Source organism: Chrysoperla carnea, chromosome 2 (genome assembly GCF_905475395.1).
Source record: "Chrysoperla carnea chromosome 2, inChrCarn1.1, whole genome shotgun sequence".
NCBI lineage: Eukaryota > Metazoa > Arthropoda > Insecta > Neuroptera > Chrysopidae > Chrysoperla > Chrysoperla carnea.
In genome coordinates, this window is record NC_058338.1 from 12,188,090 (window position 1) to 12,209,282 (window position 21,193).

A 21,193-nucleotide genomic window follows, 5' to 3' on the forward strand; every position below is an offset into this window, starting at 1 on the left:
ATTATTTATATTAGCTGACCAATTATCAGCGAATGCTTCCCGATCGCGCATAGGTGGAGTTTTTTATTTTTTCTGCGAATGAGGTGCCAAACTTATTAATTGACCTTGAAAAACTTTAATCTTTAATAAAAAAATTTCTGATGCTGACCAATTAATGAGACCAACTGACCTTTTATGACCAATTTCTGACCTTTCAGATGGTATAATTGGTCAATCGAAATTCCGCACATGAGGTGCTAAGATCGCGGAGCTGTGATAAAAAAAATCAAAAATTATTAAATTAATACTAGGAGAACATGTTTTAAAATTCAAATAACATGGGCTATATTTTATAAAAAATTGGGATGTGGCACCAATGAGGGCAGAGGAAGTGAAGACAACAGCGTGACAATCTTTATTTTTACAGTTGAAATTGCCCAGCGAACACGACATTAAATAATTGTCAATAAGCATTAATTTAAGGATTGAATTATATTGTCAATCTAAAATAAATTTTTTGTTTGTTTCAGGACGAAATGAGTTGATAGCTCGATATATTAAACTACGTACAGGCAAAACACGTACTCGAAAACAAGTCAGTTCACATATTCAAGTACTGGCAAGAAGAAAATTACGCGAAATACAAGCAAAACTGAAGGTAGTGAGTATTTAATCCAATTTATTTTTTCTAACATTACCCATAACATTTTCTTTTGTATTTGAATTCAATAAAATCGATCACGAAATTTTTATTGAACTCAAAATCCAAAGTTTGGGGGCATACAAGTTGCTTTAAATTTTTTTTATGGCAGCTCCCATTTCATATCATAGTTATCTGAGTATGGACGTTCATGAAATTAACTGATAAATCTTCTCTGCTAATGGTAGCTAAATATTAAAATTTAATCTAAGGTTATGGGCTCTTGCTAGTCAGAGGTGTAAGGTTTTAATAATTAAAGCAGGTGTTGGGTTTTTAAAAAATGAGTTTGGAGAGAATTTTTCGGAGATATTTGCAAAGTTTTTCAGAGATACAAACTAGCCTCCACGAGACTGTCTCACAAGCAGGGACCGTAGCCATATTTCTTAAGAAGGTATTCTAGTCTAGAAGCCTCAATTGTAGGCTTTTCATTAAGATTATAAGAAAATGAAAAACATTTATGTACCTAGCCATTTTTTCATATGATATTTATTATTAATCGGCTATCCCAGATTCATACATTGGGCCTTCTTCTACTTCATATGCAAAGTCTTGCAAAGTTATTTCTGCGAGCCGAACTGTTTTGCCTTCTTTTGAAGCAGCAGAAGTTTGTAGCACAGAGCGATCAATTCAAACTCCTTTACCAGAAAATACCGCTGTATCCCCGAAAAAAATTCGAATTTTGAAAATCCGTTAGGAACATATTCTCTCATTCATTACTTAAACATTATTTGCAAGGTTAATGCCGTTAGTAAGAAAATATTTAGGGGTGTACGGTATAAATGTTAGTTTGTATGTTTGTTGTTTATTGGGTTGGACCACAACACCACCAGGATCATGCAGCAAAGGAGAAAGCCTTGCAGACAATGTCAAGCATGTCAAGTGCACAGATCGTGTCCGCGGCAGCAGCAATGCATCCTGCTGCCGGTGGTAAAACCCATCATCATGTCCACCATATGGCCCATCATCTTTCAGCTCATCTTGCAACATCCCCAATTAGTAATAATCACCATCATCCTTATCCCCCCACAGCTGTTGTTGCCCAAGCACCCCCGGTAAGTGCAACAATGCAAACAGCGTGCGCTACTAAAGCCTCTTTCGTAACATGTTTTAATTGCAAAAGGCTATTTAATGTTTTTAATTCCTAATCCTATCAACCAATTCCATTTCTCAAGCTTCTTTTACCCTTTGAAAATATTACTTATTATACATCCTATGATCAATTTTTATGTGGGGTCTTTTATGTGTGAGTTGTAGCTTCTGCTTAAGAAGGATCTCAGATAGTTTATACTGCAAAGCTTTCTCCATTACTAACAAACAAAATCAATCAAAATGGCGCTTGCATTATCTTTTTCGGAAAATTGTGTTCGTTAACATTTTTTTTCTACTGTCAATAACAAAACGAATTTGAATTTTATGTTTGGCTAAAAATATGAATCAAATTTATGAACGAAATTAATTTAGACTTAAATTTTTACAGCAGTTCTGGCAACCTGGATTACAACCCGGAACATCACAAGAGTAAGTATTTATTAATATTTCCCAAGAATAAATAGGATATTAATTTCTTTTTTTTTAATTTACAGTGTTAAACCTTTCCCGCAAGGTGCTTACCCTGGAGGTAAACCGGCTACCGCAGTGTCGGCAGGTGAAGCCGGTGGTTTACAAGCACCTCCACCTCCACCATGGGAAGGACGATCCATAGCAACACATAAACTTCGCCTTGTTGAATTTTCTGCCTTTATGGAACAACAGCGTGATCCAGATACGGTATATATTTTACTGTTATTTAAAGCGGAATTAAAACGTAGCTCAAAATTGATAATTTATAATTTTTATTTGCAGTACCACAAACATTTATTCGTTCACATAGGCGGAACACCTACATATACGGACGCAGTATTAGAGGTAAGATACAATTTATTTGAGTATCTTGTTAGGTCCAGACCGACAATCACATATTTAAATTTGTTGGAAATAGTATTAAATTTTCAATGTAAACCAAATATACCATCCATAGCAAATTTGTTCATCACAAACATTTTTTAAAGTAGTTAAAGTGGCACAATCTGGCAATCCTGTTTCCGAATTGGCTGACTAGATACCTACCAAAATTGCCTTTTTTAAATTCTTCCAATTAATTTTTTTTTAATTTTTCAGGCTGTTGATGTTCGGCAAATATATGACAAATTCCCGGAGAAGAAAGGTGGCCTAAAAGAACTATACGATAAAGGTCCTCAACAGGCGTTCTTTCTTGTTAAATTTTGGGCAGATCTTAATACAAATATACAAGACGAAGCGGGTGCTTTTTACGGTGTTACAAGCCAGTAAGTTCTCACTGTGAAAATTTTTAATCATAATTGTTTTAAAATTATTTTTTCTGTTTTAGATACGAAAGTAATGAAAATATGACAATAACATGTTCTACGAAAGTCTGTTCATTTGGTAAACAAGTCGTAGAAAAAGTAGAAACAGAGTATGCAAGATTTGAAAATGGACGATTCGTGTATCGTATACATCGTAGTCCGATGTGTGAATATATGATTAATTTCATTCATAAATTGAAACATTTACCTGAAAAGTACATGATGAACAGTGTACTCGAAAATTTCACAATACTTCAGGTAAGTATAATATTGTAAATATTATACATGGATCGATTCTTTTTTGAAAAATAAAATAATAGAGTAGGTTCGTATAGCTGTAGAGAGACAGATAAAGCAGGTGCGAACGAATTCACTTATTGCGTTTCCTATGCCTATACATCTTTATGGTTTTACCTCTATTCCACGGCTTTTTTCAATTCTTTTGGGAAACAAAGCAAAACCATTGCTGTTTTATACGTATTATCATCATGCCAAATTTATTATAGTTTTAGAGAACAATTTCAGAAAGTCTGAAAGTTCCATAAATGGTAGCTAGTACTGCGTCCCCAATAGTAAGCCTATTCCTCGTTCACAAAGCAGGGAGCTTTTACCTCTATAGAATACCGAAGATGTAGCGCCTATCTTATGTTTGAACTGATTCCAGAACGAGTAGAACCGGTTTTAATCGACAGATATTGCACACAAAATTGAAAAGGGTAATCGAGAAGATAATTTTATCAGAATCACCTTTTCCATTACATGAAACCATTACATGGAGACGTAATCCATCTGTCATGCGATATTAGTCTCAGGTAAATCAGTTCCACAGAAACTGAATGTCTGGACTGGAATATTGATTGGGTGACCATATGGTAGGTTAGGACCATTCTTCATTGACGGACTTTTAGATTCTCAAAAGTATTTGTGTTTGTTACAAAATAATATATTGCCAAGCTCTTTCTAATTTAGACCTGAAATCTATACGGTTCCAACAAGATGATGATTTCCAAGAATGTCTTATGAGTGGTTTTGGAATCTTCCAGTGGCCAGCCAGATCCTAACGACTTTTTTTGTGAGGTTTTCTCAAATCATAAATCTATTCGCGGAATATGCGAAAAATTTAACCCACTCCCATTACATGTTAATGCAGTACTGACTACTAAACAGTACCTCCCACTACCTCCCACTATTAGGGTACGTCCCACTAGTTTTTTTCTTGATTGAGTATTGTGTATAGTTATTTATAGTAAACAATATTTAACAATGATTCTCGGTTAGCAGTTTTTTCCAACATGATCCGTACATAGTAATTTTTCAAGTAGACATTATTTTTGCTCTCCGTGTGCACTAAAAAAAAATTTTTTTCGAATTATTCATCATATAAATTTGATTATTTTTCTTGCAGGTTGTAAGTAACAGAGATACACAAGAAACATTGCTATGTACAGCATACGTTTTTGAAGTATCAACGTCTGAACACGGTGCCCAACATCACATTTATCGGCTTGTGAAGGATTAGCATCGTCATCGTCTCCCCGTTATAGAGTAGCAGACAATCGACATGTCGCTAACTCTTTAACTCTTTAACCCCGCCGCCCCTCTCACGTCAGTGCCTACACTAACACAATATTAGTATTATGATTAGTTTTTACTACGAAAATAAAATAAAAAAAATACATATTGATATAAATGATAAAAAATTAAAAATTAAAAAAATTGAGATATTGTAGGTAGGAAAATTTTAAAAAGAAAAACAAAAAAAAACCATCTTGGAATTGCCATTTGATATATAATATATATATATTTAATTATTAAAAATAAGGTTTTGGTTGTAAACCTTACGAATTGGCCAATTTCATAATTTTTTTTTATTAATTAGTTTTTTAATTAATTAACCTTTTTTTAGAAAAAAAAATAATTGTATTATAAAATTTTTTATAATTTTTAATTTTAGTTTGATTCGTGCAATGTACTAAATGATTTTAATAAAAAAAAATGATGAGAAAAAAATATGGTTATAGCAGCCTTTGAGAAACCATGACAAATAAATCTACCTTTAAAATAGACTACTAAAGTGTAACATTACGCTATGGACGGTAGAGGTAAGGATAAATATCTCTTTATATAAAAATTGCCATCGAAAAGCAGCAGATAAGGATAACGCTGCTATAGCAAAGGTGTAAGTTTTAAAATAAGTGCTCAAAGTAATAAGAGTAAGATAAAGATCTGAACAAGTTGTTAGAGAAGAATATAGAAGTTCACATCAAGCATCTTTTGCTACACAAGCACTATTTTGGTCAATTTTAACTATTCTTTTGGGCACTTTTTTACTTTAACCACTTATTTAAGATAGTTCTCCTTATCTCTACCCTCCATACATTACGCAAACAAACAATTGAACTTGAAAATTTGATTTTTTTAACAACAAAACCTTAAAAACATATGCGTTTTCATTCCTTCAGTGAAAAAAATTTACTCAGAAATGAACATTGTTTATTCAATATATCAATTTTGGATATCTTGAGTAAACTGACACTGGTGTTAAGCTTTTTTTATGTCGATTGTTTTGCCACTAAAGATTTGTTAGTACCTGGTTTACGAAATATACAATATTAAAAAGGGTATAAAATTTTTGTAACTTTTCCTCCAGTTTATATGAATTTTTTTTAATTCCCCTTACAATTCAGAAGTATTTCTCGACCAATGTTCTTAATTAGATAAACTTTTCCCATTTTTATGAGTTCTATTCCGTCCAAAATTAAAATCTCATGGAATATTATGTAAAAAAATTCCAGACATGAATTTTTCCAATATCAAGTAAACAAGATCCTGTCTATAATATCACCTTTGATTAAGTGCTCGATTTTCTATTTTTGGGTTTTGTTTGCCCATAGCAACTAATTTTTCTCACTTGATTGCGTCATTTAATTGAAAAAAACATCTTTTTGAGGAATTTGCACAGTCGGTAGATAGTTTCAGATAGAAAAAATAGAAAAAGGTTGGAAGTAAATGAAACTCGGGATATTGTTAACCCAATTGTATAAGGTTTTTCTAAAAGAATGCAAAGTAAAAATTATAAGCATTATTTTTTGAAAATTGTGTAATAGATGTAAATACTTTTGTAGTCACTGTAAATGCGTTTCTTTTGAATGTTTACATAATTTATAAAAATATAAGCGCTTTTATGATCAAGCGTGTAAATCATCGAAAAAAACGCACTTCTAAGATAATATAAAAAAAAGGAAGCTATCATCAAACTTTTTTATATTTTTTAAAAACACTAACATATCTAAGAAATTTTTCCCATTCTCCCCTCTTCGATATAATTCTTTTTTTATAAATTTATTTTATTTAAAATAATGAAAATGGCCGCTTTCGTAATTATTTTAAAAAAATAATGTGAATTTATTTTTTCTGTCTAAAAATTAGGCAATGAAAGAAAAGAGATTTTTAAATCGAAGATAAATGTGCATCGTGTATTCTGATGATTTGAAATATATTTGATAACTAAAAAAACTTGAACTCATGCATCAGCATGATAATAACGTTGATCTTTGATTTAAAGAGGACTTAAATAATTATTTACATTTTTAATTTTATTTAAGTTTTTAGATTTATTGAATATTATTATTATATTAACTTCGATGATTGAATTGAATATAATACAGATATGCAAAGTTTTTTTTATTTATGTGATGATGATGATGATGAGATAATTAGATGAGAAGATAATTTTTATCGTTTTTTTTTTTTATAGAAAATGAAAATAAATATTTAAAAAAAAAAAAAAAATTATTAGATTTACAGTATTTTTTGTAGGGTCGCTATATATATAATATATATTTATCGAACACATTTGGGTGAAATAATTTTTATTTTTCCTAGAAGTGTTTAAATATATAAAAATTCATATTCAAGTAACACAAATTTCTGAAATACATTCAATATAATTTTCGAATGATCAGCTTTTCGTGGCAGCTAAAAGAAATAAAATTGTACTATCTACCTAAAAATGTCATTAAAACAATGTAAAATATCCCTTCCATTCAAAACTTTATCTAATAGTTATTTAAATAACGATGGTTTCGTTGCAATCGAAATATCGATATTTAGCGAAATGTAAGTTGTATGTTTTTTAATTATTATTTTTAAATATAATTTCTGAATCTACAATTTTATTTCAAGTATCGTGGTATTTAGTTCAATAACTATGTCTCAACTCCAAATCAACAAAAATTAATTCTTATACTCTGATATAATTCTTACTTTAAACAAAAATTATGAACCAAGAGGCGGCTGGAAAATTTCCAGTGTATCTGTTACATTGATGAAAACCATTCAGGAATAATCTTATTGAGGTTTGTAAAGAATAAGAGCCATGATTGCCTGGATTGCGTATGACCCCAAGAGAGGGAAAACTAATTTTTTATAGCAAAATACACACACTAACTTGGTTCATATGTTATTGTGATCAATCCTACGTTAACTTGTAGAGTTCAAAGTGTTATTCAAGTAAACAAAAATCACTTAACTCGCGTGGCACTAAGCGGTTGAAGTTAAACGCTTAAAATTCAATCTGGATTCAACCTGCTTGGTGCATCAGGATCGCTGCTGGAGTGCTCCCTCTCTTGACATCATACCTGCATTCTATCGTTCCTGATTATTTTCATCAATATAACAGATACCCTGATATTCTATTAGCGAAATACCACTCACTGATTGACTCATCACGAGATCTCTAAAACTATACACCCGATTTACTTGAAATTTAGCTAATAAGTTACCCATCTTTGCTGACAACCAGTCCAATTGTTTTTAATGGACATGCTCACTAGAAACCTTTATAGATACAACCATAATATTACAGCAAAATCGTCCTATCTAATAATAGATATTATCACACGCAATCGATGTAAATACTTGAATATGAATGAATAAAAAAATATATACTTGCAAATATTAATGATTCATTTAAATTGTGGCAATGAATTTGATCTCTTTGAATTCTGCAATATTTTTTAGGTCATTTATATAAAATAAAAGATACACAATAGGACCTATTAAATATTCTAATGTTTTCAGTTTTTTTTTTCTTTTATTGTTTTATGTTCTTTTTTTTTTTGGTAGCTTTTGTTTTGATAATAATTATTAAGAGTGAAGATATTATTTAGAGTTAAGAAATGAGATGGCGCGATTAGAGAAGAAAAAACAGTATAATAATGAGTGATGAAAAAAAAAAACAAATTATGTACTTTAAAAAACAAAAAAACTTATTTGAAAGCACTGGCACAAAAATTAATTTAAATTATTATTGAATATTATTGTTAATGTCTTCTATGAAGATGAGAGAACTACTTTCAATTTTATATACAAAAAAGTGTATTTTTAATTCTGTAAAGTCTTGGAGGACTGATTCTTTCAATTATGAAGACAGTTTTCGAAAAAAAAACTATTCATTTATAATCGTAAGAGACAATATAGGGTCGGTCCCCACATATATCTGATAACAAGATGAGACACGTTTTTTAGAAATTTTATTAATTGATAAAAAGCGCTTATGATAGCTTGTCTATCGAAAAGTTTTCATGGCATTTTATAATTAAATTAATTTTAATCAATTTTTTGGCATAACGATTTTTGCAGTCATATTATTATATATTCTTCTGATACCAATTTCGTTTGTTTAATAGATCTGTTTATATCATATGAACAGGTTAGTCAGTAACTACATCAATCTTTTAACCAATCGGAATTGGTATCAGAAGAAAGATAATTTAATTAAGAAAATAATGGTATGAGCTTACCTGCAAAAAACCATTATGGAAAAAAATTGATTAAAATTAATTTAATTTAGAATAGGTTCCTTTTCGATAGACAAGCTCTCGTAGACATGTTTATCAATCAATAAAATTTCATAAAAAATATGTCTAATCTAGTTTTCAGATGGATGAAAATCGATCTTATACTGTTTCCTGTACTATTAAACATTAAATAAAGGCTGTAAGGGTGTTCTACAAATGGATTCCTTTTCTAAGGAAAACCATTATTTAATTCAAATTTATTGTAAAAGAATCGATTTTAGAAGGAGGAAAATATTTTATTTGAAATATAGATATTATATTTTGTAAATCTATGAAAAAACGTCATATCGTAAAAATTTTATAAAGCAGAATTTAACGCGTGAGGCATTTAAATATTTCTACTTATATCATATAATAAGTAATTAATTTTTTAATCATAATATTTAAAAATCTGACAATAAATATTTTGTAATTATGCTTAAAATATTTTTAAAAGGAAAATAGGCCTCACAAATACTCGGATATATAAAAAAAAAAAAAAAAGCAGCCTATTTTTATCAGTTCTTATCATTTGTCAAATCACTTGTAAAGTTACTTAATAATTTTCCTACATTTCAAAAATCAACAACTTATCAGTTGGTTTTTGACAACAACAAAAAAAACTTTCAAATGTCTTAACTTTACTGAAAATGCAAACATTTCTATCAAAACATTACCTTTTAGTCACTAGATCTATTTATAGTTCTTTTAAGAATTGATAATAGAAATTAGAAAAAGAAAAAATTCGAAACCTATTAAAATCTTATATTGAACTTCAAATGTTTTATATGGAAATTAGAAAGCTTATCTGATTTCAAGTTTCTACCATTATTAGCAATTGAAGTTCAATTCAAGATTTTTACATAATCTAGTTTACAGTGGTAAAAAAAATTTGGAATCGTAACGTGTACAAGCCATCCTGTACAAAGTCGCTAAAGCGCTGAAGAAATATGCACTAAAGAACATTGTGATTTTTTAATGGAAATACCAGTGGTGACTAAACGATTAACGTGGTCCAAAACTGTGATCACATATCTTACAAAGATCACACAATACAAAATGAAAGGATTCTCCATTCATTTTGAAAATATATTACTAACATCTATCCAAAACTTGTGTGTGCGTTTTGTATACATTTTGGATGAATTGTTAGTAAGTTATATGACCTTAGAGAGATTTATTTGTTCTTTTAAGCCATTGAAAATCTTCAAAAATTTGAAATCTTCATTCATTTCAATGCCCAGATTTAGTCGAGGCAATCAATGAAAAATCCGTTACCATTTAATTGGCCAGTGTAAATTAGGTGGCAATTGTGACTATCAATATCAGTAAAGTTAGGCTTCTTTAATGATCTAAATAAATATCACTTGGAATACTAAAAATTATCATGTAATAATATGTGTCAGTGTGACAAATTTAAAACAAATGTATATATTTTTGAAAAAATTGTTTCTCTTGCATAGATAAAACAAATTAAAAAACAAAACAAAAAAATTATATATATATAAACTCTTTAAAAAATTTTTTTGTATTATTTGAAAGAAAGCTGTTCATATCTAAATAAATAAAAAAAAATAATGCCATATCATATGAATGGACGACATGACGCCGACGCGACAAAAAAAATAGAAGAAGACATCTATATATCACTCTATAAATGTACAGTATTTGAAAAAAAAAAAACATGTTTATAATTTGTATGAAAATTATAATTGAAAATAATGAAAAGTATAGTGTTTTATTTTTTAAAGTCTTACCTTTTCCTTTCTTGCAGTTTCTTTGTGTGATGGTAATTTTGTTGTATTTTTTCGCCAAAATTTTTGACAACCTCCTAGTTCTTCGCACGCTTGAATTGACGGTAGCTTTTTAACTATTTTAACCAAGACTTTTTAACCATAATACTTTAAAATTCCTAAGAAGAAAAACAATTACAAATAAATTCGTTAATTTAGGTACAGTCCCTTATGTCTTTCAGGATTCTGAACCAGGCCCGTAGCCAGGGGTACGCACGACCGGCTGAGCCTGCTTTCGAAAATTTAGAGCCTGTCCTAGACAATTGAGCTTAATAGCGTACTTAAAATATTATTATATTATTTACTGGAACAATGTTTCGTTGCGTAAATATTTTATTGAGAAGGTAATGTTAAAAATAGAATTTCCGATCGGTCGTGTTTATTGGTCAAATTTGTTGTAAATGAGTTCAATCATAAGCGCTTTCAAGGCGACTATCGATTTAATACAGGTTGGAGGGAAGTTTGGTACTCTTGTCCATAATGCACTAAATTACAGGAGTTTTTTGTTTTTAAATAGCTTCAGTACTGACTGTTATTAATATTTTATTGTTTAAACAATTATTAGAAGAGATGTCGGTCCAAAAGTCAATAAATAAGTCCTAATAATCGTATAAGTCGTAAACGGTAAGTGATAAGAAAAAACATTATTTTACAAAAAAATTAGGAAATTTATAGAAACGGATTTTCTCAAAATGGCGGCTCTTCTACCCTCAAAATTTGTAAGGATTTTGTACATTTAAAAAACAAAATAACTCCTGTAATTTAAAGCAAGAAAAATTCTCTATAGTTGTATTAATTACCGAAGACAAGGACATGTTTCAAACGTTATATGTTCTTTTTACAAAATTTCAGGCCCATAATTAACTTGGAACATTATTCTCGAACAGCCTTTTACATAAAAATTAAGTCAAGATAAATAAAAAAATTTCGCCCCCGGGTGGGCTCGAACCACCAACCTTTCGGTTAACAGCCGAACGCGCTAGCCAATTGCGCCACGGAGGCTCATATTTGTACCGTGCTATTTATAGATCTAATTTTACCTAATAAATAAGTATTTGCCCAAACTATTTATATATATATATATGTATTAAATCGATTTTCTACTCTAAAATCAAATAAATTATATTAAATATAAGGATTCATGATTATACTAAAAATATTATATTACATACTATGCATCTCGAATATAATTACAGTTGTAATCTTTGACAACATTAAACCATTTTCGAATAAGAAGCATTAACTGCATACTGATCTTCAGGTATATTTTGACCAAAAGGAAATCGAACTAAAAAGAATGATAAATTACATCTTCATAATTTAACACAGGGAGTTACTGAGTTTATATACCGGTATCTCTACAAATATCATTCTTGAAGATACATTGAGCTACCCATCTATCTGCAATATACGCTAGCTAATTCGTCACTCCAAAACATTTCCCGCATATTAGATGCTATTCGAATTGGGGTCCAGGTTTTCCTCGATTCTCTCTACCGAGAGCAACATGATTTCTTAACTGATTATGAAAATATACTATTAACGATTTCTCTTTTTGACTAAATGGAATTGTTATGAAACCGCGAAATGCTGAGCTTGTTTTATTTACCTGGGACAGTTTATTTTTTTGATTATTTAAGATTTGCAGCAGTCAGTGCAGCGTTGATTTTTCAACGAGGTTTATCAAAAAAAGTTTTTTTTTTATATTGGCAATAATGAATGTCAAATTGTCAATAATATAAATTTTCCAATTTTCTAACTTCTTATTAACCTTAAAATTTGTAAAATTGAATTAATAAAAGAAATGGCATATTTTCCAACACTTTTTACATTAATTGCACTTATAACACCATTTTATTGTGTATGTAAACCTTAATTTCATTGTTTTAATTTAAAATAAATTAAAAATGTCATTTTTTAACTTTCAGGCGAATGTAGATTACGATGGGGTTGTATATTTAAATTTATACCACGATTTAGATGGAGATATCGTTCCAAATTTTGTTGAACGTGGTAATTTAACGATAACAAGTTTACGATCGGGTAGTAGTCAAATTTATAACAATATATTATCACCTAGCGAAAAAGCCAAGTTAAAAGTAAGTATCATTTTCTTGTAATCCTTTACCTAGTTATTGATTCGTTTTTATACCATGTATATATGAAATATACCAAGGTATATTAAGTTTAGTCCCAAGTTTGTAACGTTGTAAGTTCATAGAATAACCTAATTTGTCCATTTTCGGTTGTCTGTTCGTCAACACGATAATTCAAAAACGAAAAGAGATATCAAGATGAAATTTTTATAGCGTACTCAGGACGTAAAAAGTGGGGTCGAATTCGTAAATGAGCAATATAGGTCAATTGAGTCTTGAGTCCGTAGGACCCAACTTGTAAGCCGTTAGGGATAGAACAAATGTTTAAACGTAAAACATGTTCCTTATAAAAAAATTAACAACTTTTGTTTGAAAAATTTTCTTGTAAACATCACTGTTTACCCACGAAGGCGCTAATTAGGTGCAAATTTTGTAGTATGTATTAATATGGGAATATCAGTTAAGTGTGTGTGGCTATTTAAGAGTGGATATCTTTCTTTATTTACGTGACGCCAAAAAATGCTATGCATGGTATTTCAATAATTAACTCAGTCAATTGTTTGTTTTCACTTGTTTTTTTTTTTCGTAGGACTTAGCATTAAATAATAAATTTTATCGACTGAAAGCTTCTATTACCAATTTTGATGGAACATCTAGTGAATTGTATACTTTCTTAAAAGCGGTAGGTTACCATGTTCTTTAACTCAGAACTCGAGTACATCGAAACCTAATGTTTTTTTTCTCCAAATTTTAGTGTACATTAGCCAATTCAAATTTACATGATGCCTTAACGATATCGTTAGATTATTCGGGTTTGGTAATTGGCGTCACACAAAATGTTTTAAATTCAGAAATTTGTGACTCAGCACATTTGGCTGAGCATGCAAGAAAATTTAATACAAATGTGTTCGTTCAGTATACAGAAAATGGTCCAGTGTAAGTATATTTTAGTTTTTTTTAAATGGAATTTGATTTTTGAAAATGCTAAAAATTAATGTTTTTGCAGTCCAGATACAGCAAGCTATATCCAAAAAATGGAAAAAGAACGGGAGGCCAGAGAACGCGGTGAATCAAAAGATACTCGTTCATTTTTAGCTAAATATGTAAGTAAATATAATACGGAATTTTTCGAAAAATTCCTTGTTTATCATCTATGAGCGTGGCAGTACTTATTAAAACAGGGAGTTCAAAGGTTTTCAGTAGTCCCAATTTAGATTACCAGATCGTAATACTTGTACTTACCATTTTTAAAGGCCAATCAAAATATTCAAATTCAAATCAGATAAATCCTGGCAAGTAGCGATGAAAATTCGTACTAAGTAAAGCAGGATGTGACCGCTTTTTCAGTAGTTCCAATTTAGACTACCAAGTTACTCACCAATAATAATAATTTATCAACACTACTCCCAACCCCACCCAATTGAAAATCTTCCCAAATAAATTTGAAGAGTATATTTCTTACGCCTCATTCTCTTAGAGTAAAACTGTCTCGAAAATTCATACTTCGTTGCCAATTTTGGTTTTAACGCTGTCAATTTTCTCAATCTGACGTACTTTTCTTTTTAATTTTCGCGCCTTTCAACTTTCTATTGGGTGCGTTCAAAATCCAAGGTAGTTTCATATAGGTACTCGCGTATGATTTTACATGTCATAGAATTGACTTCATTTCACTTTTGAATGTGAAAGTAAAACTCAATTGATTTTTTAGTCCTGAAACTTTTGACCATGAATATTCGTCCCTTTTTGTGTAAAAAAAAAAAAAAAACACATTGAAATGATTGAAAACGAAAATGGTAGTATAAGTACATTCATATATGCAGATTTTTCATTTTAGGCCGACCCAAACAACAGTCTTATCGAAACTCGTCTTTAAACTAAAATATAATTTCATTTTCAGTGGATGTACATTGTACCAGTGGCTCTCTTCATAATAATTTCATCAGCAGCCAATCCTGAGGGAGCAGCAGGAGGTGGTGCAGGCGGTGGACGTTAATAAAATAATATATAATTTGCAATCAACACTAAATAATATTTGTTTTCGTTTTTTTAATTGTTACAATAAAAAAAAATCTTTTAAAAACTCTAGCTTAAATTATCTTTTGTTGTATTTTCTATAGATTTACTTTCATTTTGTGTCGTCTCTTCAGTTTGTTTCTCTTGTAATTTTGCAATCATTTTTGCATCTTTCGCCTTTTTCTTAGCCTCCTTTAACATCTTTTTCTCTTCTTTCTCCTTCTTTTCCAACATTTCTTTAAAGCGTTCGTCACGTGGATCAATTGTAAAACCGAAATGTCTTCGTACTTCTTCGACCAATCGATCTTTACGTAACTAAAATATGATTTTCGTTTATTTATTTTTAAATTAAGGACATATGATCAGGGTTATATGCCAAACATTGTTAAGCAATTTAAAAAAAATAAATTATATTCCCAATTTTGATCAGATTTCCCCAAAAATATAGACTTGTTTGTGATCAAGATCCGAAATTAGTAAGTAGGGAACAAATTATCAGAGATTCTTATGAGAAATTTTAATAGAGTGCTGGGTTGGTGACACTGGCTTTTTATTTTATCCATGACATTGATAATATTTCTACTTTCTTTTTCGTACTGGAAAACTTTGAATTTAAAGTACGTCATTCATTAGCGAACCCTCGCGGATCACTCGCTAGTCATACAGACGAGTTTCGTATGTCAGTTTTTCCTGAAAGAAAACCTAAAGAAGGCCATATTTGAGTATATATTTAACATTCCTGTGACAATAGCAGAAGGCGAAAGGTCTTTTTGAAACTGAAATTAATCAAAAACTAATTACGATCAAGTGTTCCTCACGGGACGTAGACAAATTTGGTCATAATAAGTATGAATTTGCAACTTAGGAGTTAGGAAAATTGAATTTGATGTTTAAAATGAATCTAATTCGTTGTCTTTCGTACCTAGTTGACAAATATAGATAAGACGGCCCTGCCGTTAGTAAAGGTATGATCTTGCAAGAAAAATTTGCTAGCAATGGATGGAGATAAGTTAAATTATTTAAATAAATATTATAGCTATTATTATTTAAAAACACTTGCGTAAATAAATACCTTAGCATTTAAAGCATCAGCTTCACGTTTTGCAATTTTATCATTTAACTCTTTTTTCCATTGATCGATTTTTAAAACTTTTTTCGCGATATCTTCTTGTCGTTTCTGTTGTGCTAATTTTTCTGCTTCTTTACGTTCGTTTAATATTTTAACCATTTCTGGGATTGTGTGCGGATGAGAAATTCGCTCAAATTCTTCAGCTTCCAAAATGTCTTGTTTTGTTGGCCAACATATACCTTAAAAAGGCCGAAATTTTAGCTTTGCTATTTGCTCTAGACTTAATAAACAAAAGATGCGAAAAAATCAAATTCTATTCAATTATAATCAAATTTTTATCTTAACAAAACTAAGCGGTAAGTTATCGAATTCTCAAAAACATCGGGAAATACCCGTAAAACTAGATTCCTGGAGATAAATGTGGTAACCAACCTGGATGAACACCACTATTTAAACCATAACGCCCAAGCATAGTACGTTGATACTTAACCGTTTCGTGAATCCAAGATTGGGGCTCATCGTAAGGTTTTATTTCATGCAACATATTACGATGTTGAGTATTTAATCTTGATTTATTCCTTTTCCTTTCAATTTCTTGTTCTCGTAATAAATTATCTTCTAAAAATTCATAAAAAATTCCATTCATAAATACTCGTAAAAAACAAAGTAAACGAGATTCTAATACCTTCCTCTTCCACGGTTAAAACTGCATTTTCAATTAATTCTGTGTCTGTTAATGACTCAACTTTTGTTGAATCTGTTTTTATCGATCTTAAATGTTGAATCGATCGATAATTTATTAAACATTTTGATATTTTTGTTATATTCATATTATTTGATGAGTTAACCTTAAAATTACATGAGAGAAATATTTCACGATTATCCAAACAGCTGATAGTAAACTTGAATGAAAATACAATGATGCCAAGTTGGCCTATTTTTCATAAAAATGTTAAATTAAGGTAAAGAGTTTTTAATTTTATTTTTAATCTATATTTGATATCATTTGAAGTTTGCAAGTTTAATAAATAACAATGGTTTTAAAAAGACTATTTGGATTTTTTAAGGTAAGTCAAATTATTTGAATCCTCTTTTGAATATTATGTTTGTTTTGGTTTAAATAAGTTGTCTAAAATTCACGTGAAAAGATAAGAAAGCTCACTTCGAATGAAGTTAGAAAAACGAAGTACGATTATAGTCTGATTGTTTGTCAAGTTTATCAAATATTAACCTAGATTACAATTTTATACCCATATAATAATGTTCAAGTGGCCCAAACTAAACCATTGCGGATTGCCTAAATTTTCTTGGGAGATGTTTTGGTGGATTCGGATAACGTAAAGACAATAATTATAATACTAATTACGATAAGAGGTACAAATAATTTGAATTGTAATTCATTATTGAAAAATTTTCTTTATTGTTTTTCTCTAATACAAAAAAAAAATTAGTACCAATACTTCTTTTATCTTAAAAAAAATATATTATCATATATGGAGTGTCGGTATACTAGCACTATTTTATCAAGGCGATGTGAGTGCTCAGCTAGTAAACTGAGCACTCACATCGCCTAAATACAGCACTAGGCTAAATCTTGCGACTAAATGCTCAAAACTTTGATTTGAAATATATTTTTTTAATCATGTATATTTGGAGGAATTTAAAACAATATCCGCATTGATTAAAATGGTCAAAATTAAAATTGCATGGAATTTGTAAATAATTATCTAAAGCCTTCGTTTATATCAGTAAAAAAAATTAATTTAATTAAAAAAATAGAGTTTGATTGATTGCTAAATTAGTCACTGACAATAAATTGATAAAATAGTTTTGATAAACAAGGCAACACTGTATTTGTTTGAATAGAATAGTACATTATGCAGGGAGTGAGTCTATCATATGGCCCCGACAAAGATATATAGGAAATATTTTTGCTATGTGGCAAAATAGTTTTAAAACTTTTTTTCAATAAACATGTTTTAGGTTGTTTTAATTTTTTTAATTGTCTATTGTTTTGAATTATTATCATTTACAACAATGCAGCCTCCAAAGAGTGAGTTATTTTTTAAATAAATTAAACTTACAAACAACCCAATTTTATATTAAACCATGAATTTGTTTTAGTAGAAGGCGTTAATGGAAATGCAAACGTTTTAAAATATATCAGTCTTGTTACATTAACATTACAAAATGCAATTTTGGGTCTTAGTATGCGATATGCTCGTACAAGATCCGGTGATTTGTTTATATCGTCAACAGGTGAAATTTCATTTATTTGTATTTGAAACAAAGTTTGTAAGTTTTGCTTTTTATATTTTTAGCGGTTTTAATGTCTGAACTATGTAAATTGGTAACATGTTTGGTTGTGGTTTATTTTGAAGAAGGTAAAACGTTCCAGGGCTTTATTAGAGCCTTACATGCAACAATTGTTAAACAACCAGTGGATACTTTAAAAATTTGTGTTCCATCTTTGTTGTATATAATTCAAAATAATTTATTGTATGTATCTGCATCGCATTTGGATGCCGCCACGTATCAGGTAATAAAAGTTTTAGCTCGGCAACTGATAACAAATTTTTGGATACGATTGAAAGGTACTGTTTCATAATTGTGTGTATTTGAGGGTACCTACTACCTATAGAACATTTTTTTCATTTAAACTTTTGTTCTATACCTTTACGGTTTAGGAGTCGACTCCTTGATATACAGGGCGTTCTGTTATTGACTGCAGATCGTCATCCTGCAGAATAAGCTCATAACGACGAAGGAAAAAGTTATTTTCCACTTTTAGATCTGAATCACAGTCCTATAGTTACATCTTCCGCATCAGGCCTCAAATGGAAATTTGGTATAGAGCTTTTCCATTTGTCTTGATAAGCTTAATTTAGTAGTACAATTTTCTGCTATCAATAACAGAACACCCTGTATAAGCTTCTCAAAAATCTGTTTTTAGCTGTCGGTTTATTTTTATGGCTCATTTTCACATTTTTTTAAAATATTCTTTATGTTTTATTAGGTTACGTATCAGTTAAAGATATTAACAACCGCTGTTTTTGCTGTCCTCATTTTGCGTCGTAGACTTTTATCAACACAATGGATTGCATTAGTAGTTCTGGTAGTTGGTATTATTTTGGTACAGTTGGCTCACACAACAGGGTCAGTAGTTCACTCCACGTCAGGTCCTGAACAAAATCGTTTAATTGGATTTGCCGCAGCGTTCACTGCATGTATATTAAGTGGTTTTGCGGGTATTTATTTTGAAAAAATGCTCAAAGGTGCTGATATTTCCGTGTGGATGCGAAATGTTCAGCTAAGTTTGTTATCGATACCATTCGGTTTGATTACGTGCATGGTATCTGACGGTGAAAAAATCACTAGATTAGGTTTTTATTTTGGTTACGATGCCTTTATTTGGTATTTGGTTGTGTTACAAGCTGGTGGTGGTTTAATTGTTGCATTAGTTGTTAAATATGCGGATAATATTTTAAAAGGTTTTGCTACGTCATTAGCGATCATTATATCGTGTGTTGCATCAATTTATTTGTTTAACTTTGTTTTAACGTTTCAATTTGCTGTTGGCGCAACATTAGTTATATGTTCAATATTTTTATATAGTTATGTACCACCAACTCCACCAAAACGACCTGAGCCAGCTGAATCCAAATTGGTTGTATGATACAGGCTCTAAATATTTTTAGTTCGTACATTCAAATATGATATATTATCATATATTTTTTTTTATTCAAAAGATATGCGTTCCTAACTAATCTTATTTTGGATTAGAAATTTTGATCTGTTTCGTGCCAGTAAAACAAATTCTTTTCAAATACACTGTGCGCTAAAGAAAGTGATATAAAATTCATAATGAAACATGAAACTGAGCTCATACTTTTATCTTCAGTGTTATTAGTATCAGGAATATATTTTAATAATATTAAAGCGTCTGTCTCTCTGATTGCCCTAATACGCCATAAAATAATCATGGTTATTTTAAATTACGAAGAATATATTATTATTTTTCTTCGAAATAAAAATTGATTTGTCTCACTTTCTATCAGTGTTAATCATATATCTTAAAAAATCGTATGCTTCAACTGACATTCTAAATACTAAAAAAAGAAAACGTTCTGTGAAAATTTTGTCGCAAAACGACTCGCAATAAACTCTGACACTTGTGAAAATCAGTACTGTTTTACTTTTTTTTTTCGAAATATATTTTCTTGCAATGGGCTAGATTTTTCGATCGAAGAGGGAGGGACTTCAACTACCTCCTATGAATACGTACTTATTCAAATCACAAACTAAAAAAAAGTCGACACACCTTAAGTGAACATTGTAAGATATTTAAATTACTCAAGTTCTAAAAATTTGGAAATATAAAAGAGATGTGTTTGTCATTTGACAACGGAATCCTAAACAGTAATACATATCTTTTATGCACATATTTTATGTGGATCATTTTTGTACATATATTTTATGAGTGCGAAATCGTGTAATAAAATTTTGGGACGCTATTCGTTGAGTACAGAACAAAGCTAGCTATAAAGCTTAAATTATCGTTCAAAGATTTATAATCAATGAATAGAGTGTGAAATGTATTTTCGCAATAAATTTGGTTCTGAACACAACGAATATATTCAATTCGAAAATCACCGCCTTCCACGTCGTTCTTTTAAAATTTAATTTTGCCAATTTCAATGACCTAATTAATTATTAGTTGAAGTCATATTATTGAATCTCATAACTAAATGCAAAGTTTACTTAATTTTATTAAAACTTAATAAATTTAACTGATTATTTCGCAAAGTAAAAACATTGAGTTAAAAAAAAAATTAAATATATTTATAGAATTTTTATCAAGGTATTCTAATATTAGTTTATTCTTTTATTATCAGCTACAATGGATATAAATTTGATAATTTATCGCCCGTATCCGTATATTTTAATATTTTTTAATCGTAAACATTGTATGTTAAAATTTCTTTTATTATAAACAATTTATTATGTAGATTATGTATTAATTAATTTTTACTCCAGATTATTGTTATTTTAAATGTAGTTTAAATTATGTTTTAAAGATATCATATTTACCATTTTTACAATAATTTTATATTTATACGTTGAACGTATTTTAATTTTTTTGTATACATCATGGAGAACGTTTATTAAACAGTTTACGTTATCAAAAAACTAATTTACGTAAATTATTATATAATAAATTGGATTGTAGTGCTTTCTAGAGGATCTGCTCATCAATTACCGCCATCCTTTAATAAGAAATATCTTGTTGAATATCTTTGATTACAGACAAGCGCAGATCCAGTCCTCTAAAAAGGTTGT

The 21,193-nt window shown here is 29.7% G+C and overlaps 4 protein-coding genes and 1 non-coding gene across 12 annotated transcripts in view; 3 read left to right on the forward strand and 2 right to left on the reverse strand.

The window, feature by feature from the left end:
• The window catches only part of LOC123292048 (protein scalloped), a 267,373-nt gene extending 262,636 nt beyond the window's left edge, over positions 1–4,737 (forward strand). For 4 of the 7 annotated variants that reach the window (XM_044872553.1, XM_044872555.1, XM_044872554.1 and 1 more), the window contains 8 exons: positions 510–640; positions 1,489–1,731; positions 2,157–2,197; positions 2,263–2,446; positions 2,522–2,584; positions 2,837–3,003; positions 3,066–3,300; positions 4,448–4,737. In XM_044872553.1, coding sequence (XP_044728488.1) covers positions 510–640; positions 1,489–1,731; positions 2,157–2,197; positions 2,263–2,446; positions 2,522–2,584; positions 2,837–3,003; positions 3,066–3,300; positions 4,448–4,561 — 1,178 coding nt within the window. In that variant the 3' untranslated portion in view covers positions 4,562–4,737. The remainder of the gene's footprint in view (positions 1–509; positions 641–1,488; positions 1,732–2,156; positions 2,198–2,262; positions 2,447–2,521; positions 2,585–2,836; positions 3,004–3,065; positions 3,301–4,447) is intronic. The other 3 variants (XM_044872557.1, XM_044872558.1, XM_044872556.1) reach the window with 3 other exon arrangements.
• A 6,866-nt stretch (positions 4,738–11,603) lies between these two features.
• On the reverse strand, positions 11,604–11,677 carry Trnan-guu. Its single transcript has one exon. It is a non-coding gene; the product is annotated as a tRNA-Asn (tRNA).
• A 738-nt stretch (positions 11,678–12,415) lies between these two features.
• On the forward strand, positions 12,416–14,804 carry LOC123292231 (ER membrane protein complex subunit 10). Its single transcript, XM_044872806.1, has 6 exons — positions 12,416–12,536; positions 12,604–12,774; positions 13,361–13,453; positions 13,526–13,707; positions 13,778–13,874; positions 14,669–14,804. Exons 1-6 carry the CDS (start codon positions 12,480–12,482, stop codon positions 14,762–14,764), a joined length of 696 nt encoding a protein of 231 aa, XP_044728741.1. The 5' UTR covers positions 12,416–12,479; the 3' UTR covers positions 14,765–14,804.
• A 33-nt stretch (positions 14,805–14,837) lies between these two features.
• On the reverse strand, positions 14,838–16,740 carry LOC123292230 (growth arrest and DNA damage-inducible proteins-interacting protein 1). Its single transcript, XM_044872804.1, has 4 exons — positions 16,539–16,740; positions 16,286–16,471; positions 15,857–16,092; positions 14,838–15,099 (listed from the first exon to the last, which is right to left on the reverse strand). The coding sequence occupies exons 1-4, from the start codon at positions 16,681–16,683 to the stop codon at positions 14,854–14,856; spliced, it is 813 nt and encodes a 270-aa protein (XP_044728739.1). The 5' UTR covers positions 16,684–16,740; the 3' UTR covers positions 14,838–14,853.
• Positions 16,741–17,755: 1,015 nt separating this feature from the next.
• Positions 17,756–20,196, forward strand: LOC123291969 (UDP-N-acetylglucosamine transporter). 2 transcript variants are annotated; one of them, XM_044872454.1, is made up of 4 exons: positions 17,756–17,906; positions 17,978–18,112; positions 18,175–18,392; positions 18,870–20,196. In XM_044872454.1, the coding sequence occupies exons 1-4, from the start codon at positions 17,891–17,893 to the stop codon at positions 19,527–19,529; spliced, it is 1,029 nt and encodes a 342-aa protein (XP_044728389.1). In that variant the 5' UTR covers positions 17,756–17,890; the 3' UTR covers positions 19,530–20,196. The 2 variants fall into 2 exon arrangements, with proteins under 2 accessions (XP_044728389.1, XP_044728390.1); XM_044872455.1 differs by having other exon boundaries at positions 17,836–17,906; positions 17,981–18,112.
• The last annotated feature ends 997 nt before the right edge of the window (positions 20,197–21,193 follow it).